At 37.7% G+C, this 22,095-nt stretch overlaps 1 protein-coding gene across 6 annotated transcripts in view; it reads left to right on the forward strand.

Annotated features, from left to right (window-relative positions):
- Positions 1-3,568: 3,568 nt before the first annotated feature.
- Gpam (glycerol-3-phosphate acyltransferase, mitochondrial) overlaps positions 3,569-22,095 on the forward strand; it is a 40,465-nt gene continuing 21,938 nt past the window's right edge. For 2 of the 6 annotated variants that reach the window (XM_027930431.2, XM_071610918.1), the window contains exons 1-9: positions 3,569-3,760; positions 9,540-9,639; positions 10,617-10,747; positions 12,731-12,853; positions 15,196-15,269; positions 17,487-17,600; positions 20,164-20,310; positions 21,105-21,201; positions 21,816-21,952. In XM_027930431.2, coding sequence (XP_027786232.2) covers positions 10,646-10,747; positions 12,731-12,853; positions 15,196-15,269; positions 17,487-17,600; positions 20,164-20,310; positions 21,105-21,201; positions 21,816-21,952 — 794 coding nt within the window. In that variant the 5' untranslated portion in view covers positions 3,569-3,760; positions 9,540-9,639; positions 10,617-10,645. Of the gene's footprint in view, positions 3,761-6,508; positions 6,622-8,718; positions 8,816-8,873; positions 9,117-9,539; positions 9,640-10,616; positions 10,748-12,730; positions 12,854-15,195; positions 15,270-17,486; positions 17,601-20,163; positions 20,311-21,104; positions 21,202-21,815; positions 21,953-22,095 lie in introns of those variants that run through there. The other 4 variants (XM_071610915.1, XM_071610916.1, XM_071610914.1 and 1 more) reach the window with 4 other exon arrangements.

The raw sequence follows: 22,095 nt of genomic DNA on the forward strand, positions 1-22,095 counted from the left end.
CTGGGACTCAGATTAAACATCTTCTCCAAATGGCTAGCCAGAAGCAGACCTGGGATTGGAAACAGGTGAACTGGAGGCCTAGCCTTCACAGAGTTCGCAGGCATTCTGCTAGGAGGACTGGCTGCTAGTAGCTCAGTTCTTGAGCCACTGTCCTCTGTATGTTAGTGCCCTCGGCTCCTCAGGAGAATGAGTCTTCGCAGTGTGGTCTGTTTCTTTAGGTTTAGGATCTTCCAGCTCAGCCCTAACTAGCAGGCTCCCTCGTAGGCTGGCCAAATGACATATCACTATGAGCTTGTTTGTGCTCCACAATCACATTGATCTAAATTCAGATTGGCATTCTGCCAGTAGCTAGATTCATGGGAACTTTCCAGGTTCCTCAGTTTCCCAATCTGAAAACTGGGAGTACCAATAGTTGGTAATCCATAGGGCTGTTGGAAGGATGGTTCCGGGTTTGCCTCTTTGCCTCCTGACCCACTCTCCAGTCTTCCCTGCTCTACTGTATGTCTGGGGGCGGGGGTGACCCTATAAACTCATGCCTCAGGCTCCCTTGATGCTTGTTTTGATCAATAGGAAGGGTGGATCAGTAGTAGGAGGGCAGAAAGAGGGTAGACCCCTCTTTCTCAGGACATGACTTTGAGGTTTAGGTTCCTCCTGGACAGTTCCCTGTCCTTTGTCTCACTTGGCTTTGTCATTGTAACCCAAGGGGGGAGAGTGATCTCGGGTTGTTGCTATCTCTGGGTTGCCTCATGGTCCCCTTGTGTCCTTTCATCTCTTCCATGACCTTTTTCAATGGTTCTCTGATTAGAATCCCTCAGCTGAGCTGTTTGGCATGGGCTCTGTTTTTCTGCGTGCTCCTGGCTGACAAAGGCTTGCTTGAGATGATGCCTATAAATTACTTACAATAGTGCTTGGCACATGCTAAGTGCTGGATAAAGGGTTGCTCACCAAATGGACTTCCTTTCTGCCTACATTCTCTGTTGCCAGTTGCCCCAGGGCTGACCCTAGGTAGGCCCCTGAATCACTGTCCACTTCTCCTTCCAGATTGATGAAGAAGCACCTGGGCTTCTGTTCCCTGATTCCTCCTTATCTAATCTTACAAAGTAAAGGCTATGCATATCCCTCCATGACCTTTATGTCACATGCTACAGTTTTATTTTTATGAACTTCTTACTGTGGCTTTACAAGTCCTGCTTTATCTGATCTACCTTGGCTTTCCCCTTCCTCCCTCTGCTACTTTTCCTTTTACTCAACTCCAGTTATCCTGGTCTTTGCTCAATTCTCACTCTCTGCCAAGCTCTGTTCATTCTCTGGGCTTTGGCATGTCTGTTGGCTTCTTAGAGAGTCCTTCTCCGGACTCCTTCCATGGAGAGGCCCTTCCTCACCACTTTAAGGTCAGTGACCTCTGCTATTCTCTGTGACAGAGGCTGTTTGAAGTCCTTGTTTAGCACTTTTCTTCTTTTTCTTACTTGTCCCCATCTTTCTTCCAGCTGTCCATTTCTACACGCCATAGGCCATCAGACTATCAATTCCACAAGGGCAGGGTCCATGCATAATCTTCATCCTTGTATCTTCAGAAATTAGCAAGGTGCCTGGTATGGATCAGGCTCTTGGTCAGAGTGTTGGGAATGGGTGAATGTTGTTGAATCAATCTGTCTTTAAATACCTCTTGTCAAGTTTCCCTAGTTATCCAGTAGTGATAATTTGGGAGTCTGCCCCCTGCCCCTTGCCCCAGGTTTGGCTCTGTTCAGGCTGGTCTTCATCACTGCTCCTTGCCAGGGCCCTGCCAGACACATGAAGCTCCAGTCTCTCGATGGAATACCTAGCTACTGTGAGCTAGGTAGATCCAGGGAAGGCCCTACTTCACATGTGAAGGATCTCACATCCAAACCACAACTACTCCTCAGCCCTGTCCCCTTCTTCAGGTCTAGGCCATGCAGATTCCTACCTGCTTCTCAGACAGCAATCTCTTTTGACTTCAGGGCCAAACAAAGGCTACTGACCCCAGGCAAACAATTTCTCATTTTTTGGTTTTCTATCACAAAATGGTTGTTATTTTCAAGTACTCAAGCTCCCTCAAGGGCTTAATGGACTTTTGGATTTAAAGCAAAGGAGCCTAGCTACACTCCTGAAACAAGGGAAAATGGCTTTCATTCCTTAAGAATGAGCTAACAGATTAAGAAAAAAGATATATTAGCTAGTTTCTTAATTGCCCTAAATCCATACCCTGCCTGAGGCACCACTGGTAGCTAGAAGCCCAGAGTTCTGCCCAGTTCCTGCTGTGCTTCCTTCCTGGGAGGTGAGCCTCATTATATACCCCATCTGGCAGGTGGTGCCAGCACAGATCTCCCCGAAGTCTGAGGAGCCCTTCCTGCTTGACTTGGGGATATTTGATGACCACCTTGAGGGACTGTTGCTCCAACCTGCCTCTTCACAGGGGCCTCCTGTCCCAGTGTGCACATGAGTTAGATGTGGTTGGGTTCATTCTTTGGACATTATGTCTTACCACAACTGGCTTTGGTATGAGGGAAATTTCCTCATCTTCCGTTTTGTTTGCCCAGGAAGTTTATACTATTATAAGCCACAGTTCTATGTACTTTAGGACTTGGGAGAAAATAGATATGTAAGAAAAAATATCACATATTGTAGCATGAGAGCAATAACTCAAGGCTGAGTGAGTAGTTGTTTGGGCTTATAGGTTGGGCACACTCTTCATGGTGCAGGATTGTGAATGGTTCTGCTTTCTATAGTGGGCAGGATATTCATTATTTACTGTTCTGAACTATTCAAATTAGAATTAGAATTGTTCAAATTTGATTTATAATTATACACACACACATACCAATACACATATTGGTATATATACTGATTGATGTGTGTGTGTGTGTGTGTAAGTAACATGGGTTGTCCAATTTGCAGTCCAAGTATGGGGTGCAGTTATAGACATTTTCACTCAGTACCACACCTAATATTCCAATCATTCTTTGATATCTCTATTTTAAAGCTTAATATACTAATAAATTTCCTGATGAAGCAGCTTTCAGTAAAAAATGGAGCCTTTGTTCTGCCACAAACATGGTAAAAGAAAGCCAGAGAAGTTCCAATCCCTTCTGATCTAAGGTCCTTTCTAAAAGATAAGGTTTCTTTGCATTGCCATCTCTCAGCATGGCGTTGGCAGGATCTATTTCTAAGCTTTCTCTTTATTTTTTTCATATTTTTGAGTCATTCCGGCAGTAAGATCTGTGCTCAAAATTAAATATGATTTAGAAATGCTTTTGCATGAGAATCACAGAAGACCAGATTCTAGTGGCTTAAATAGGTAGAGAGTGGATAAAATTCAGAGGTGCATGATCGATGATGTTGGTATGGTCATTGTCACACAGCAAGAGGGGAAGAAAGTGAGAAAGCAGCAGTCAGTGACTGCCATGTCTGTTCCCTTTTACTTGGAAAGAAAAGTTCTAGAAGTCTTCAAGTTGGCCTTTCTCTTTGCCCAGAACTGGGTCATATGACTGTTCTGGCTACAGAAACAGCTGCAATATTAGGGAAAAAGAGGATCACCATTGGCTTAGATACCGTCACACATTCTTTCCTCAGAGCTAGATAGGAGATCACCCAGAACAAAATCAGAGACAAGGAATAGGTATGGGGCAGTAAATTCTCAGAGACTGCTCTAAATCAACTAGTGGATTCCAGAATCCATAGACTGAAGAACTTGCTGCTGGTTTTTGTACCTTTTTGGAAATAATTATGAAGCAGGAGTAAAGTAAGTATGCGAGACTGCAAAATCTGTGGAGGAAAACAAGAGAGAGAAATGAATTACAGTAGATGGGGTAGAGAGAGAAGATAGGAGGGGAGAGGAGGGAAGGGGGGATAGTAGAGGATAGGAAAGGTAGCAGAATACAACAGACACTAGTATGGCAGTATGTAAAAACGTGGATGTGTAACTGATGTGATTCTGCAATCTGTATACGGGGTAAAAATGGGAGTTCATAACCCACTTGAATCAAATGTATGAAATATGATATGTCAAGAGCTTTGTAATGTTTTAAACAACTAATAAAAAAAGAATAACTGACAAAAAATCTGTGGAGGAAGGGACTATGCTGTCTTGTTCAATTGTTCAATGTGGTATCTACAGAGTGATGGACATGAAGTAGCTGTTTCATTTTTATTGACTACATAAATAAAGCAGATTAGAGAAAAGATGATGATAAGAACATGGGTCCAAAAAGGATAAATCAATCAGACTATTGCCTTTAAAAGATTTTGATAGACTAATTGTTATATTTTACGTTAAGAACCATCATACTGACTTAACCATTTGGATTTTGACAAGTCAAATTAATTAACAAGATTATTACAGAGAAATGCTACTACACAAATGTGGGTCTGTAGCAACTTGAACAGGTGTGCCAGGATAAGTTTTGATCCATGAGTCTGGATCATTCTAGAAGGAAATCTGTTGAAGACAGTGACAGTTATTGGCAAGAATGAGTTGAATGGGTTTAGTATGAGAACAGTGTAGCTCAAATCCCTTCTCTACTACTGTCTATCTTTCTTAGACTTTGTGTTATTGTCATATATTTTATTTCTAAAAATGTTACAAAACCTCACAAGATATTGTTTTTAATTTTGTTGTACTTGTCTTTTATAAAGTGTTTTTAAAATAAGAAAATTATTTATTTTCATATTTATCTATTAAGATCTCAAATTCTTTGTATAGATTCCGATTTTCATATAATAGCATTTTCTTTAACTTTAACATTTCTTTTAGGGGGAGTCTTCCAGTGATGACTTATTTTAGTGTTTGTGTGTCAAAACATGTCTTTGCCTTATTTCGAATTATATACATATATATCCATACATACATACGTATGTATGTGTGTGTGCCCTTGTGTGTGTCTGAATTTTATATTGATTTATTTTCATTCAGTACTATAAAAAACTGCTCCACTATTTTCTGGTTTGCCTATTTCTGATGATAAGTCTGCTGTCACTCTTATCTGTTGTTCTTCTATACAACAATGGCTTTTTAAATCCATGACTGCTTTTAAGGTTTTATTGCTGACGTTAGGCAATTTGATGGTGATATTCCTTGGCAGAGTTTTTTCTTCGTTTTTACTTACATTGTTGAGTTTCTTGCATTGTGAATTTATAGTTTTCATCATATTTAGAAGTTTTCCTCCATTAGACAATTATTTCTTTCTATTCTCCCTCATCTTTCTCACCTCATATTTTCCCTTTCATCCAGGGACACCAATTGCTTGTAATACTGAGTTAACTGATACTTTGTTCAATTTTATTTTTGCTCATTTTCTTCCCTCAGTGTTTCATTTCAGATAGTTTCTATCATGACATTTTTAAGTTCTTCACTCTCTTTTGGTAATGTCTAATCTTCTCTTAATCCTATACAAATGTGTATGTGTGTGTTAAAAATATCAGATGCTAATTTCATCATCTCTAGATGTTTGGTTTGGATTTATTTAAATAAATATTTTCTTTTTTATCTACCATGCTCACTCAATGTCTTTCCTCTATTTCCTTGAACATATTGAATATAGTTATAATCATTTTCAAAATGTCCTTACCTACTTAATTCTATAATCTATGTCATTCCTGGGACTCTTTTAATTGACTGATTCTTTTCACCCCTCTTCACTAGGCTGGAGGCAGAAGCTTCTTTTTGCATGCCTGGTCATTTCATTTTGATGCCTCTGTAAATTTACTTTGTTGAGTACTGGATATTTTTGATTTCCTATAAGTGTTCTTTATTCTGGATTTCTCTTTGAAATAGTTTGAACCTTTTGGGGGCTGACTGTTATGATTTGTTAACTAGGATCGGAGTAGCACTTATTGCTAATCTGACACACGGTTAATTTTGTCCTGCTACTGAGGCAAGACCATTTGCATCATGAATTATGAGGGTTTTTTTCCCAGCCGAAATACCAGGTTGGGCACTATTCGTGGTCCTGTATGATCACTGAGTATCTTTATGCTCTGACTTGTGGAAACAGGAATAATTCCCTGCTTTGTGTAAGCTTTGGCAATGGTTCTCTCTTCTCATTTATATGTTCTTCCCTGGCCTATATGCTAGTCAGCTAAAGGCTGGAGCAAAGTCTGCACATCTCCATGGTTCCTTCTCTCTTTTTCTTCTCTGATACTCTACTTCCAGCTTCAGCTGCTATAGCCTGCCTGGTCTCCCAGTTCCATCTCCTTAACTGGACTCTCCTCTCTGCAGCCTGGAAACTGTCTAGGTGATAAATCAAGGCAATCATAGGATTCAGCTTACTTGTTTCCCTTCCCTTAGGGACTGTGGTCTCAAACAGATCCATGATGCCTAATGTTTGAAAGCCATTGTTTTATATTTACCTGTTTGGTTTGTTTTTTTTTGTTGTTTTAGGCAGGAAAATAAATTTAGTCCTGCTGCTCCATATTGGCCGGCTAGACTAGATTACAATAAAATTATTGTTCTGTTGATAAAATAGATTGCTGAGGGTGTCACCTGTTTCCAAAACAATTCTCATTAAGTAACCTGCAACACCTAGCATGACAATCCACATTTACAAGTAGAGTCACCCTTGTGCAATGGTTGTTACAGAAGAGTGGCCTACAAAGGAATTTTAGGTAAGACAATCTTCCCTTCTGGCTTACATTTTGAAATTCCTCTGGTGCTTTCTTTACTTCATTTCGTGTTACTTTCTTTTTAGCAATGATTCAAACCCTAAGGCTTTTCTTTGTCCTCCCCCACTTTTTTCAGGGACCAATAATCGGCATATAAAATTCCATGAAATTATGGGATTAGAATTCATCTTATTCTAGTTAATATACAGTATTTAGCCTTCAGCTTGTTGCTAAGGTACAGTTGGGGTTGAATAAAAACAGAGTCTTTTACCTCAAGATTGAAATATTTTAAAAATATGAATACACATTCCTGCTGCTTTGGGTTGTTTCTTTAAAAAAAATTTTTTGTAGTTGTAGATGGACAACATGTCTTTATTTTGTTTATTTTTATGTGGTGCTGAGGATCGAACCCAGTGCCCCACATGTGCAAGGCAAGTACTCTACTGCTGAGCTACAACCCCAGCCTCAAAGGTTGTTTCAAAAGAGAATAATATTTGCATTTTCAGATAGATTTATAAATAGAAGCAGAGAATGCAAGAGGAGGAATTCTTGTTTTTCTTGTTGCTCAGTTTCAACAAGTGTTTACTGAGCACTTTATTATACTAAAGTATTATAATATTAACTAGGAGACTGAGGCAAATCATTGACATGATTAATTTGTAATCTTATGGAAATCTGACACAGATTGATAAAGACCCCAAGATATGCCAGAGTAAATTTATGAGATTTGTTTCACAGGAAGTGTAATCATTGAAGGTTGGAGTGATAAGGGAAGGATTGGAGAATTAGTTCAGGAAAGAATTATAGAATTTGGGGTAGAATGGTGTGAACAGAATGAGGAGCATCAGTGCCCATGGCTTATTTAGGAAACATCAGAGAGGTAGGGGGGTCCTGATGGAGAGCAGTGGGAGAAGTAGAGGCCCCCTGGGGGCAGGCCATAATATGCCAGGTTCAGACATTTGGACTCTAGGGAGCTGTGGATGTTTTTTGATTGGGGTTGATGTGCACAGAGATTTGAGTATTAGAGCTTGTGTGTGCAAGAGGGACAAGTGGCTTGAGGACAGAGACTATGTCTTAATCATCTTTGCACTTCCAGATTCTAGTTGTTTGTTGCTTGAGTGCAAGTAAAAGGTTATCTGTTTCTTTCTAAATTGCTATGCTCTTGATAACCATTAGCTTTACCAATGGCATGACAAATATTGTGAAAGAGCCTTTTCCTGTTCAGTGTTATTTTGTTTAAACAACTCAAGTAAGCCAAATTTTGCTTCAGATTTCTTTAAGCTGTCTTTTAAAAAAATATTTTAATAGTAAATTGACGAATCATAGTTATATATATTTGAGGCACAAAGTGATGATTTATGAATACAATGGGAAGTAATTAAATCAGGCTAATTAACATACTATCACCTCAAATACTTACCATTTGTGTGTGTGTGTGTGTGTGTGTGTGTGGTGAGAACATTTGAAACATATATTTGAAAATCCTTCGGAGTGTAATACTATGTTCACCACTCTGTGCAATACATTTAAAAGGAAAAATGTATCTTTCTGCCGAATGGAGCCTTTGTATCTTTCAAGGTTTATTTTCTTTTTTCATTCTTCATTTTCCTTCTTAGAGGCTCAGCTATTCTCACAGAAATTATACAATGTAGCCTTTTACAAATCCCTGCCTCTCCCAAATTAAATTCTGCATAGTCTTACAAATTGCAAGAAAGGGCAGTTCACCCACACACATACATGAAACCGTACAACCCACCCGCTTCCCAACAGCTGGGGGTGTCCCCTGATTAGCTGAGTTCCTTGATTTGGATGAGCGCGCGTGCGTGCACGTGTACACTCACACACACACTCACACTCTCACACACTCACAGCCCCGGCAGCGCAACCATTTGTTTAGGCACGCTCCACTCTCGCGTGTCCAGATCTCACTCTTGGAGCCACGCGCAGTCACAGCACGTGCGTAAGGCCCTCGGGCCAGCCCGCAGCGCTCGGGCCCGCCCCCTGGCGCTGGCCGCGGGCAGCACCCACCATCACGTCACTGCTGCGCGCCGGGCGCGTCATCAGGGCGCGACGTTGCAGCAGGCTCTGGCTGAGACTTGAAGTGCAGGCAGCTGCAGCAGCTGGAGCCAAGCTGCGGGGTGGAGCAGCTGGGGCGGGAGGGCTACGAGAGGCTGCTGGGCCGCCAGCCTCGGGACAGGTGCGTGGTCGCCCCTCTCCCCGGACCTAGCACAACGCTTGCCAGTCTCCGGGAGGTCTGAGACCCCGTCCTCCTCCCAGCTCCTGCGTTCTCCCTGAGAAATGGGCCGGGCTCGTGCCGGGGAGGGGTCAGCACAGTTCTTCCTGGGAGACCAGGCTGCGGCACAGGGTCCCTGCGGGGGAGAAAGTCCTCATGCACTTAGTGCTCTAAGCACCTGCTGAAGAGGCCGGGGTCGCCTGCCATCCCGTCAAGTGCGGACGTTGAGGCAGCCGGGATGCTCAGAGAGCTGCTGGCACTGGAGGTAATCCGATAACAGCAGCCACCAGTGATTGAGTGGTCACTGTGTGTCGCACACCGTGCTGGACGCTTTGTGTGTGTGATTCAGTCTTTCTAGCAACCCGAATTAGATGGTATGGTATTATTCCCATTTTCCAGATGGAGAGACGAGAGGAGGGCATAGAAGTTAACTAACGAGACCAAATCCACACATATGGCACGCAGTGGGGGATTTAAACATCAAAGCGGGCCATCCTGCCCCTGTCCATTACAGATTCTCTGGTTGACTCGCCTCAGCCTAGCCTCTAGACGCCTTTAGGATCCTTTTTTTTTTTTAACTCCTTGACCTTGGGTAAACCCAGTGGGGAGGGAGGAGGAGAGTAGCATGGACTTCATATTAGCACTAGTCTTTTTCCTCTCCTCATCTCCTGATCACTTCTTTTCTCAGGCAGCTGCTTGTTCTCCGGTTGTGTGGACATTCTGCAGAGGAAACTGATAGCTGAGTGCTGAATTTTTCTTTTGTATCACAGAAGAATTTTTCATCCCAGGTGCATTGCTTTACTATTCTCTCCCCTGGCCTGTTACCTTAGATAGTTCCATACATTATATTGTTAAGGGCATGTGTGGTTATTTTGAGGATAATACTAATTGTAGCAAATATATATGTGAGTTGTAAAGAAATCAGAATATGCCTTCTAAAGAATATTGTTATCTGGAGGTGATCTTTCAGGATTTTGGGGGGAATCCTCTAAGGCCAGATGAGAGTAGCTAAAAGCTAAAATAGGGAATAGATATTAAGTTAGAACAATTTTATATTTTACGTTAATATTAGTGAATGTTTTCCCTTAGGATAGGAAAAGCCTTGTTGAAAAGGATGAAGACTTATAATTTGGATATTCCTAAATGGTGTCTTTCCTTTACAGCTTTGTAAATGTATTAAAAGTGGAAACATTTATTTTAAAGCATTATAAGAAATTAAGACACTCACTTCTTAATTAAGAAGCTCACTTTAGTTTAAGTGGGAAACTTAAAAAGTGCTATAATTGCCTTTATCCATTTTACATTACATGGTAGGTGTGAGTAAGAATTCCCAGCTTATAGTTTTAAAAAATCTTGTGTGCATACATGTAACAAGTTTAATTAAAACTAACTCATGCCTTTGTTCTCCCAGGAACCATTCAATTATTAAATAAAATGAAATAATTATTTGTTGCATACTTGTAGTAAGTTCTTATTTACCCTTGCAAGTAACTGTTCATAACTGTTCTTTTCAGAAAGTCTGTGTATTCAGTATTCAGGAAGTCTTAGGATACAATTGTTGATCCATGCCCCATCCTTCCCTGCTGCAACAGTCAGGACAGCCTGAAAATATAAACACATCAAGGGCAATTTTTACCCTGACTCAGCAAAGAAGCCCACCAGTTCATTGGATACCCTTTTATGGAACAAAATAATGTAGAAGTCAGTTTTGAGTTCTTGTATTTATTTTCTGGATTCCTCTTTAAAAAGGTGTATATTTTTCTAGCACATGATTTGGGAGCTACACTTTATGACATGGATGAATCTGCATTGAGCCTTGGCACAATAGATGTTTCTTATCTGCCAAATTCATCAGAATACAGCCTTGGTCGTTGCAAACACACAAGTGAGGAATTGGTAAGTTTAAGAAAAGAGATAAATGTATTCAACCTAAGAATTCTCATTTCAGTATTGTTTATGAATAAAGAAACATTGACAGCAACAAAATATAAAAATAGAGACTAATGACTACAGAAACTAATTATTAGAATTTATGTTTACAAAGTGTAGTAATACTTAACATTTTTTATGGTATTATGAAATAAAAAATTTAATAGTTGAAATACATTGATTATATTAAAAAGCAAAACATTTGCCTAGGGAAGATCCTAGTAGTTATTTTGGGTAGTGTAATTAAAAGGATTTTGTTTTCCTTCTCTTGGTATCTACTTTCCATAAGTTGTATGTAATAAGCACAAATATTATAACAGAAGTACATTTAAAAAATTAAAGATAGGAGATTGTATAAACCCAGTCTAAAAAGCCTACATATTCTTTTATTATTTTCTCTATTTTAACGTAACATGGCATATTTTAAATATAATTTCAAACAGTATCTGCCTTATAAAAAGATGTTTTTCTTTGAGTTATTTTTAAGAATGTTATACAGTGAAAATGTACATGGTGGTGGATGCCTATAATCCCAGGTATTTGGGAGACTGAGGCAGGAGGATTCCAAGTTTGAGGTCTACCTCAGCTATTTATCAGGACACTGTCTCAAAATAAAAAAAAAATGGGGGCTGGGGATGTAGGTTGGGTTCAATCACCAGTAGCAAAAAATAAAAATAAAAAATAAAAAAATTTATGCAGTGAGATTTGAGTAAATAATGAACTCAAAGAGAAAAAGTTTAATAGTAGAGTAGGGTTTGACCCTAATTGAGAAATGTAGCTATCATTTAAATATCAGGCATTAAACTCTCTTGATAGATAATTAAGTGTTTTTAAGTTTTCCATTTAAAATGAAACATTCTAAACCATAAAACAACTTGTTTGCTATGTCAGGCCTGAGGTTTTATTGTGGGAGGAATGTGGATTGCCAGCATAGGGATCCAGGAGTCTGATTTGTTTATCCTGTTGTCAAAAGTCCCCCCCCCCCCCCTTTTTTTTTTTGTACTGGGGTTTGAACCCAGGGGTATTCTGCCACGGAGCTATATCCCCAGTCCTTTTTAGTTTTTGTTTTGGGATCTTGCAAAGTTGCCCCAGGATGACCACAAACTTGCAATCCTGTACCTTAGCCTCATGAGACGTTGGGATTACACATGTCCACTGCGAAGCCTGGCCAGAGTCCCTTTGACCTTCTACAACTTTGTTTTTTTTGATCTACATTATTTAAATTTTTTATTAGTGATGTTAGTTATAATTTTTAATTTTTAAGTGACAGTAATTATGCATGTTCATGGGATGCAGTGTACTATTTCAACACACAGGTACCTATTAATCAGTTTTTCTTTACTGTCCCCTGCCCCAGCCTTTCCATCCTGGTAACCACTCTGTACTCTCTGCTTCTTTGAGATTAGCTCTTTTAGCTTGCACATATAAGTGAGAACATGCAGTATTTGTCTTTTTATGCCTGGCTCATTTCACTTAACACAATGTACTCTAGGCTTATCCAGGTTGCTGAAAGTGACAGAATTTCATTCTTTGTAATGGCTGCATAATATTCATATATTCATATATATATATATATATATATATATATTTTTTTTTTTTTTTTTTTGAGAGAGAGAGTGTATTTCATATTTTCTTTATTAATTCATCCATTGATGGACCCCTATAGTTTTAAAATTTTAGATGCTGCATTGAATATGCAATAATTGTTAGCAGCTGTTACTGTTCTTAAGTAATCAACTTTTGTTTATGTGGCAAGCTTTCTTCCAAGTGTTAATCCTTAAAGGGAAAAACCATAAATGAAAAATCACTACATAAGACACATAATTATACTACCAAGAGAGAATATGTCATAATTTTCTGTTCTCATGGAAATATCTTTGTTTTAGAGATCAAGTAGACAAGTATAGTTCTCTTGCCATTTAGACTCTATTTTTCCTTAATATTTATTAGGGTGAGTGTGGCTTTAGACCTACCGTCTTCAGATCCGCAACCTTAAAATGGAAAGAAAGCTTAATGAGCCGGAAAAGACCCTTTGTTGGAAGATGTTGTTATTCTTGCACTCCCCAGAGCTGGGTAAGTACATTCCTGCTTGTTGGTCTTTAATAAATAGAGTGAAATTTGTGACAGATGTCCAACTTTGTGTGAATTTTTATTGTTTGGTTTTAATGGGCTTAACTCATTTTGAGTATTGAGATCCATGTTTATTAAGAAAATATTATATCTAAAGAAGTTGACTTAATTTTTCTTTCACTATTTAATAAATATTGGTCCTATAGTTAATCTAGTCACTATTCTTGTTCTTTTGACATTTTAATATAATTTTAGGAGGAAATCTAGATCTTACTTGGACTCTTCCAGGTTGTTGGTAGGAACATTGATATACTACATTCCAGTTATTGAACTTTATGACAACATTAAAATTGTAGCAAGATGGGAGTGACATAATGGGACAGAATCAGAAGTTGAAACTGTGGCTTTGCTCCTGGCCTTGGCTAAATTTCTGTTTCTGAGATCTGTATGTTGGATTTATGATACATGCAGTCACTAAAATGTTAGGATGAAGATTCAAGAAAGAGTGTGCTTGGCTTTGTTTTTTTGTATTTTAGTGGAAAAAAAAAATGTAAGCCAGGCAATACCTTTCACGTTCTAGTATAGTATTTTAGAAGTGGGGACTGGGTGAAAGGTAGAAGGGTGAGCTAGCCTGGGAATGTAGGTCTCATGTTACTGTGCACTAAGACAGTAGAGTCACCTTTTAGAAGGTGTATCTGGATGGTAAGCTCTCCCTGCCACTTAAGTTCCTGCCATTTATAGAGGTTGCTTATAACCTGTGTGAATAGCTAACTGTGCTGTGTGAATTTTCTTCTCAGGGTTGGCTTGGCACAAATTAGAATCCTGAGTCTGGTATAAAGGGATTTACTAACACTGGAGTGATTTGTGTGGGTTCAAGCAGTTCACATTAAATGTTCAGGTCTGCTCAAGAATATCTCCTTATAAATATTGCTGCTTCTCAACCAAGTGCCTTATTGCAAGAATTTGGTAGAATTAAAGGCTCATGGAAATTTCCAGTCTAGAAGACAGACCAGTTCAGATTCATAGGATAGTAGAAATAAAGATTTAAAGAGAAGGTCATGTGTATTTTCTTTTGAGAGCTGGAATCTCATCTAAATCTAATTTTGAATGCTTATTCAAAATAATACCTTAACTACAATATTGGACCAAAACAATACCTTAACTATAATTTGCAGTGTGTTCTTAAGTCAGAATAGAGTATAATAAACTACTTGGTGGTTAATGATGGTGTAGAGTGAGTAGATGGAAAGAATGTATAGGTAATCAATTTTTGCTGAACTGATGAAGCTGAACTTGATCTTGGATTCATTACCATGTTTATTTAAAATAAAAATTTGTTTGAAAACTTTTATATTCTAGTTTATATTTTTATTAACTTTTAAATATTTGCTATAAAAGGAAATTCTGTTTTTCTTTTTTCTTTTTTTTTTTTTTTGTGGTCCTGGGGATTGAACTCAGGGGCACTTGATCACTGAGACACATCCCCATCCCTATTTTGTATTTCATTTAGAGACAGGGTCTTACGGAGTTGCTTAGTGTCTTGTTGTTGCTGAGGCTGGCTTTGAACTAGTGATCCTTCTGTCTCAGCCTCCTGAGCCACTGGGATTACAGGTGTGCATCACCTCACCGGGCCCTTGTTTTCCTTTTCTTTAAAGAGGTTTGACTTAAACATTTTTTACATATTTGGTTGAGTGTATGCCATGTTGTTTTAGCATTTATTTGTGGCATATTTACCTTTTTACTCACATTGGGGAGATACAGACTTTATCTTTTCAACAGAGCTGTCTTTGGATTATTTTTCAGGAGCACCTGTACAGAGGGTGACCTGTAGATGTGCATTTTCTCATAAGTGACTGTCATTTTAGGGGACCATAGTTTTCAAGATCTAAGATGAAATCCTAACCTCCCACCAGTCTTAATTTTCTAACTTATAGAAGGGGGGTAATAATTGTTATGTTTTGGGAGATTTAGTAATCTAACGATTCCTGCTTGGTACTTAGCATGGTTCTTTTGTATTTTGGGAACAGTGAAATCCCTGACTTCCCTATGAGTGACTTACACTATCTGTAACTAGCTCTTTTTTTTTTTTTTTTTTTTGGATGGAGGTGAGGAATGGTATAGGTAGGAAAGAGGCACTATTTCCTTTGGTTTAAAGTGTTAAAAATAAATATTTAACTTGACTTTCTTTGAAGGCTAGAGTACTTTTCAATAAAGCACATTTTCTCCTTTGAAGCAGTACCTAATTTTATGCTTGAATTTTAAAGTTCATTAAGAACTGGTACTGTGAGCTTTTCACTGTCAGTACAGTTGTGTATTTATGACCACATTTATTTTGTTTTATACAGGAAAAATTTTTCAACCCCAGTATTCCATCTTTGGGTCTACGGAATGTTATTTATATCAATGAAACTCACACAAGGTAAACAGAATTCTCTTATACTGCTAATGAATCTCAAAAGAAAAACTCCATAATATACATTAACATACTTTTAGGTGAATTTATATTTTAAAGAGTGAATTGAACATGAAATTTTTTTTTGTTATTGTTTATTTTTGTTTGTTTGTTTGTTTTTTGGTACCGGAGATTGAACTCATTTGTGCTTTACCATGGAGATTTATCTCCAGCCCTTTTTATTTTGAGGCAGGGTCTCATTAAGTTGCAGAAGTTCTTGCTAAATTGCTGAGGCTGGATTTGAACTTGGAATCCTCCTTCCTCAGCTTCCTGAGTTGCTGGGTGTGTGGTTATCTCTTCTAGTGTTCTTTAACTTATTAGTATACTAATTTTTGCATATGAAGTGTGCCAAAATGTGAGAAATATTTGGGAAGAGGTATAGGTTGACTGTCTTAGCTATTGTCACCATGTAATACTTCAAAAAAGTATAAATTGTTAAAATATGTCAATCTGTAGAGTATTAGAAGATACTTTTCTCTATTGAGTAAATCTTCTTTGATTTATTTACCTAGGACATTTCAAATTCTAGGTACATGAACACAGGCTACTAAGTGCCAGAGAAAGAGAAAAAGATATTTGTTTTCTATGAATCCAGGTTATAGGATAAGAAAGGAGAGTTGGAAGGTTAGTAAATGTCTATAAGGCAAGAGATGGAATAGCCAAACAAAACTAGCGCTCCTTGCAATTCTAAGAGTAGCCACTGAAGTAGATAAGTAGACTCAGCTGATGAAAAATGTTGAAATTCTATAAAAAATTAATGCAAGAAGTCAAATATTTACTTTTGAAGCCTTTCTGATATTACTATTCATAATTAGATGATAAGCTCATACATGAGAATGGTAATACCTGCATATATATTAAAGCTTTTTTTTTTTTTTTAAATAGAACTAAAGTCATAGTTCACACATGTATTTTTCCCATTCAGAGCTACTGTTTTCTCTCTGTTTAATTTATATTTATAGGAAAGAGGGTGGACTCTGGGCCATCAAAGCATTTTTTTCTGGGTTAAGATCCTGAGATAAGGAGCATATTATTTTCTTCTTGATGTAAATAGACTTTGTACATATAAATTCAAAAGGTTTGTTTATTGCCCTCAGTTGGAAGCAAGTTAGGAAAAGAGTATTGGCTATATTGATTTGGCAATACGAAACTATTCAGTGTAATAAGCTGCCTGTATAGATTTTTAGTTAGTGTTATATGAAGCAAAATGTAACTGTCTTTACACATACATATGCATTTATGCACACCTACATATATGTACTTGCTTACACACATATAGTATTTCTAGTCAGTTGAAAAGGAAATTCATTGAGACTCTATATTCTAGTAATAATTCTGAAAATGCTTACTGAAAGAAGACTTCAGAATGAACACTAAAAGTACTGGGCTACATTTTCACAAGATTGAGACAAAGTTAAAAAAAAAAAAAGAAAAAGAGGCATGAAGGAGAGAAGAAACAGTGATTGATAAACACTTTTCTTCCTAATTATTTTTCCTCAAGTGAGGGCTTTTGGTTCTTTATAGTATAATGAATTCTTATTTGAATTCTTTTGTATATATCACTATGGAGGAAATGATAATGCAGCATTGTATGATCAGAAAAAAAATAGTTTCAAATCGTTACATGGTGAAGACATGCATAATGCTTATTCTGAAAATCGTGTCCCCATCCCTTCATCTCTATTCACCTCATCTAAATACCTCGTAGTTACTGTCACTGACCAAAATGTGCCCTGTTTCTTGGGCATGTAGAATATGAGTACAAATATTAATGTCTATGTTAGTTATGCTTGATGTCTTTCATCCTATCAGCTTTGTTAATTCAGTTTGAGAGTCAGTGATTTTCTTAGAAAAAGTATTATAATAATTAAAAAGAAAAAACTTCCAAATTTTTCTTTTCATAGCCAATAGATAAAACTATAAGCTATGTAGATTACCTGCTTAATAGCTTACATATATTACATTCAATGTATTTGCCATTTATTGGTATTAATAAAGTCAAATTTTCTTTTGTTTTAATATTAGAATTATCTTCAGCAAAGTAAGACTCTTCAAGCATTAACGCTAAGGAAAATTTGTTACAGGAGAACCCTAACTCTCTGGAATAGGGGACATTAGGCTTTGTTTTTAATAGGAGAAAAAATTTCTGGAGTACTTTTCTTCTAAATGGTTTTTGCATTGCAGGCACCGAGGATGGCTTGCCAGACGTCTTTCTTATGTCCTTTTTGTTCAAGAACGGGATGTCCATAAGGGCATGTTTGCCACCAATGTGGCTGAAAACGTACTGAATAGCAGCAGGTGAGGGTGGGGACACTGTTGTCAAGGTGGGGAGAGGCAGGGGTGTTTGTTGGAATGAGAATGGGGAGGTAGGTCCCTTCAGTAACCCTTGATTTCTCTGGGACTTTGTCTTGAGAAGTGTTTGTGTTTTCAAACTTTAAATGTTAAGGAAACTGAGGACAGATGGGAGAATGGATGGCTTTGGTGAACGGTGCCATGGAGGAAGAGCAGTCCAGTTTTAGGGATTAATACTTAATGAGTTTCTATTACATGCAAGGCAGGTCATGAGTCACTGATGTGGTTGACTTATGGGGTTCAGAGGTGCCAATGTTTCCAGGACTCATTTTCTGTAATATGAATGCCAGGGACCTTGTTTTATAGTCCAAAGAGAAATGAGTTTGATATTTTTGTCAAACAGTTATTGAGTACATGGGTGTGAATTATTGAAATGGAAAGTCATTGGCAGGAATCTTAAGAAAGGGGCTGGAGCTGGAGCTCAGTGGTAGAGTGCTTTGCCTAGCACATGTGAGGAAAGGGGTTTGATTCTCAGCACCACATGTAAATAACCAACTAAATGAAATAAAGATCCATCAACAACTAAAAAAAAAAAAAAAAAAAAAACTTAAGAGGAGTTTTTGCTCTCAGAGGAGCTTGTAAATAGGGGAGGCTGCCTTAGACCCAGAGTGAATAGGGAGGAGGGGCAGGGCAGATTTTTCCCTCTATTCCAAAGGCTTCCTGAAACAGACTGACAATAGACTAACAGGAGAAAAAGGCATGTGGGTTTATTAATGTATATTGGACCTCACAGGAGGGTAATTACCCAATGACCCAGCGAGATTGAGATCTTCATGGGGAGAGAAAGGGGGATGTGGCAATTTTGAGTATAATAAATGACATTTAGGGGATTGTTAGTAAGTCTAGAGAATAGTCAGTAGCTTGGGACAAACTGCCTCTGGTCTCTGGGAAGTTAGGTGCAGGGCAGAACTTCACTGGAAACAGTGTCTTATGCATATAGCAAGACACATAGATAACCTGTGGGAGCTACCCTCAGAATGGATCAAAAGTCTGTCTGGACATGGTGAGGACTCCCAGTCTCCTCTGGTGGCTTATCTTCCCTGATTATTCAGTGAGATTGTTGGGGAGGTTTAAAGACCATTGCATTTCTTTTGGAAAAAAATTTCTTAGCACTTCTTGGCCTTTTGGCTAAGATCAAATCTAGAAGTTTCTTCAGTCAAATAAGGGAATTCTAGAGAACCCCTCCCTATAATTGGATCAAGAAAGAAACAAAAATTAGGAAGTACTTGGTCCTAAAGCATCTTTCAGGGGCTTCTGATTGATTTTAATTACTCAGCATACCAAAACCATACTTCAGCATATGATTTTCTGAGCCCCATCAGGGGAAGTACATGTTCTAGAATATGGGAGTTTGGGAGAAGGTTAGGCTGTTCCAACTCATTGGGGTGGCCCATTGTAGAGATCCAGTTGGATTTGGGGAGAAGGAAATGGGGTGGGTTGAAAGGCTGCTTAGAATTCCCAAGGGCCATTCATGGGCCCTGTGGTGTGATTATTAAAACCTCAGCCGTGTTGGCATGTAGTAAGTACTCAAGAAATATTTATTGGTTGTATGAGCAAGTGGTTGATAACGGTGATATAATAAACACATTAAAAACTTGTGAAGACATTCCTGGCCAGATGTAAAAGATGCTATTTAAGGAATAGACTGGATGTGTTGGGTCCTTAGAATCTTTTCATATTAATGAACTATGAGACCATTTGGAATTTTTCCATACTCCATTAGTCTTAACTCAATAGCAACGGTAAGAGAAAACACAAGTATTTGAATCTCTGTTGGATTATTGTATATTTTCTAGTTAAAAACTTCAAGTTTGTTTCATTCCATTTGTTTTAATTAGTAACTGGGATATTAGAAATGGTTTAAGGAGGGTTAACCTCATGTTTCTTTCCTAATCATGTGAAGGATTTATAAAACTGGATTAAACTTTTCCTTTCACCTCATTTTTTTATTGCTCAGTGCTATGTTGATCTTGACCTACTCCTTTTAAAAATTATCAGATTGATTTGAAAAAAAATTTATAAATATTTGTCTTTTTCTTTGTACTTCCTAGAGAGTTTTACATATGGTTCTATTAATGGGGTACTAATATAAGTCAATAGTAAATTAGGATTTTTGAAAGAAAAATTGCACATTACTTTGGCAATTTGTGTGTGTGTGTGTGTGTGTGTGTGTATGTGTACGTCTGAATTATATACCTACAAGGAAAATATTCCTTATTCTCTCTCTCTCTCTCTTTTTTTTTTTTTTTTGCTAGAGTGTTACTTTTGTCCCTCATACCAAAACTGGAACATGAAAATGTACAGTTGTTACCCAGTGAATTCTTAAAGTCTCATTGATTTAGGAATATAATATCCTTTATTTTTAACTTGAGCATATTCTAACTTCAGCTTATTCTTTCTTGTTACCTCAGGTTTTGTGATTCATCGCTGTAGTTTAGGCAATATGTAATATGCAGTGAAATGTAATATGATACCAGTTATATTGTCTGTCTTTCCATTTTCAAATCAGAGTACAAGAGACCATTGCTGAAGTGGCTGCTGAATTAAACCCTGATGGTTCTGCTCAGCAGCAGACCAAAGCCATCCATAAAGTGAAAAAGAAAGCCAAGAAGATCCTTCAAGAAATGGTTGCCACTGTCTCACCTGGGATGATCAGGTATTAACAGTGGAGGCACAAACTTTTACCCGGAGCTAGCCTGTTTGAGCAAATAGAACTGAACCATTGGATTCTCCTATCCTAGTATAGTGCTGATTGAGCACAAGATATTTTAATATATTTTTTAATGTTTATTTTTTAGTTGTAGTTGGACACAATACCTTTATTTTATTTATTTATTTTTATGTGGTGCTGAGGATCAAACCCAGGGCCTCACATGTGCTAGGCAAGTGCTCTACCGCTAAGCCACAACCCCAGCCTGAGAAGATATTTTAATGTTAAGTCCAATTCTTTTTTATATTCTTATTCAGCTTCTGTGGGAAGTAGCACTATGGTAGGCTCCAGGGTGTCTTAAACTCTGCTAACTGAGAGCAGCCATTGCAATATTTCTGATACCTGTTGTCCTCGACTGGTTATGAGTCAAGTCTCACATGCATGTCTCAAGGGAGAGGTTTGTGTGTGTTAGAGGGACCATTCTGCTCATTATATATTAGCTTGTTTATTTACCTTTAAAGTATGCAGTGTTATTAGAGTGAAATATGATTTTTATTCATAATAAATAAATTACTTCTTTCAGTAACATGTATTTAAAGTTAGCTCACTAGTTCTGCAATTCAGATACATAGGTGTGCACATGTACACACAAAGCCATTTACAAGTACTCATATAAAAGGTTGTAGTTCAGAAACCAAAGTTGAAAAATGTCACCTATAATTATAGCTGACATATAAATCATATTTATATGTATAGGTAAATGTATGCCTATAGATTTACCTTTTTGTTCTTTCTTTCAGACTTACTGGGTGGGTGCTGCTAAAGCTGTTCAATAGCTTCTTTTGGAACATTCAAATTCACAAGGGTCAACTTGAGATGGTTAAAGCTGCAGCTGAGGCAAGAATTTCTGTGAATCTGTTATTCTATTTTCCTCTTGTTTATAGGTTGTGACTTTAGAGTTCTTTGGGAAATACTCTCTGGTATAGTATCATGCAATTCAACCCAGTTGGAAGGTTTCCCTTTTGTGAAAACTGCAGTGGCTGTGTATCTTGGTGGATGTGGGGTAAAGGAAGACCTACCAGCATACGTAGGTTTCCTTTTGTAAATTACCTTGCAAAACCTAAGAGTCAAGTGGAACAATCCCTATTTTATAATAAGGAAATAGAGGCATAGAAAGAAATCACAGATAGTAAGGGATTTAGTTTAGGATTTCAAACCAAGCCTAACTCCAAAAACTTATATTCTTTTTACATGCTTAGGCCTGCCTCTCAGAGGTTCAACTTGAATTCTTGATTATGCCTCTCCTTCCCCTAGCTCATTCTGTTGTTATAGTTTTCCTTCTATTTAGTAAGTCAGTATTAACTTGAAAGAAGTTCACATTCTTGGAAAATATTTTTAAAGAATGAGTCACTGATTAGCCAGTGTTTGAGTGCCTCTAACCAAATATGCAGTTGCAAATTGTAATTGAATTTACATTTCAATTTTAAATTTGACATTTTTTTTTCTATTAGACGAATTTGCCGCTTATATTTCTACCAGTCCATAGATCCCATATTGACTATCTGCTGCTCACTTTCATTCTCTTCTGCCATAACATCAAAGCGCCATACATTGCTTCAGGCAATAATCTTAACATCCCAATCTTCAGGTAAGTTCAGCTTAATTTGAAATTTAAGTTATTCAAAAGATCGTGTTTTGAATTTTTGGTGGTTGTTTTTTTTTTTTTTGTGTGTGTGTGTATGTGTGTGTACCTTTTGATGCCTCTTAAGATGATATTAGCCTTTTTCCTTT

This window comes from Marmota flaviventris, chromosome 4 (assembly GCF_047511675.1).
Source record: "Marmota flaviventris isolate mMarFla1 chromosome 4, mMarFla1.hap1, whole genome shotgun sequence".
NCBI lineage: Eukaryota > Metazoa > Chordata > Mammalia > Rodentia > Sciuridae > Marmota > Marmota flaviventris.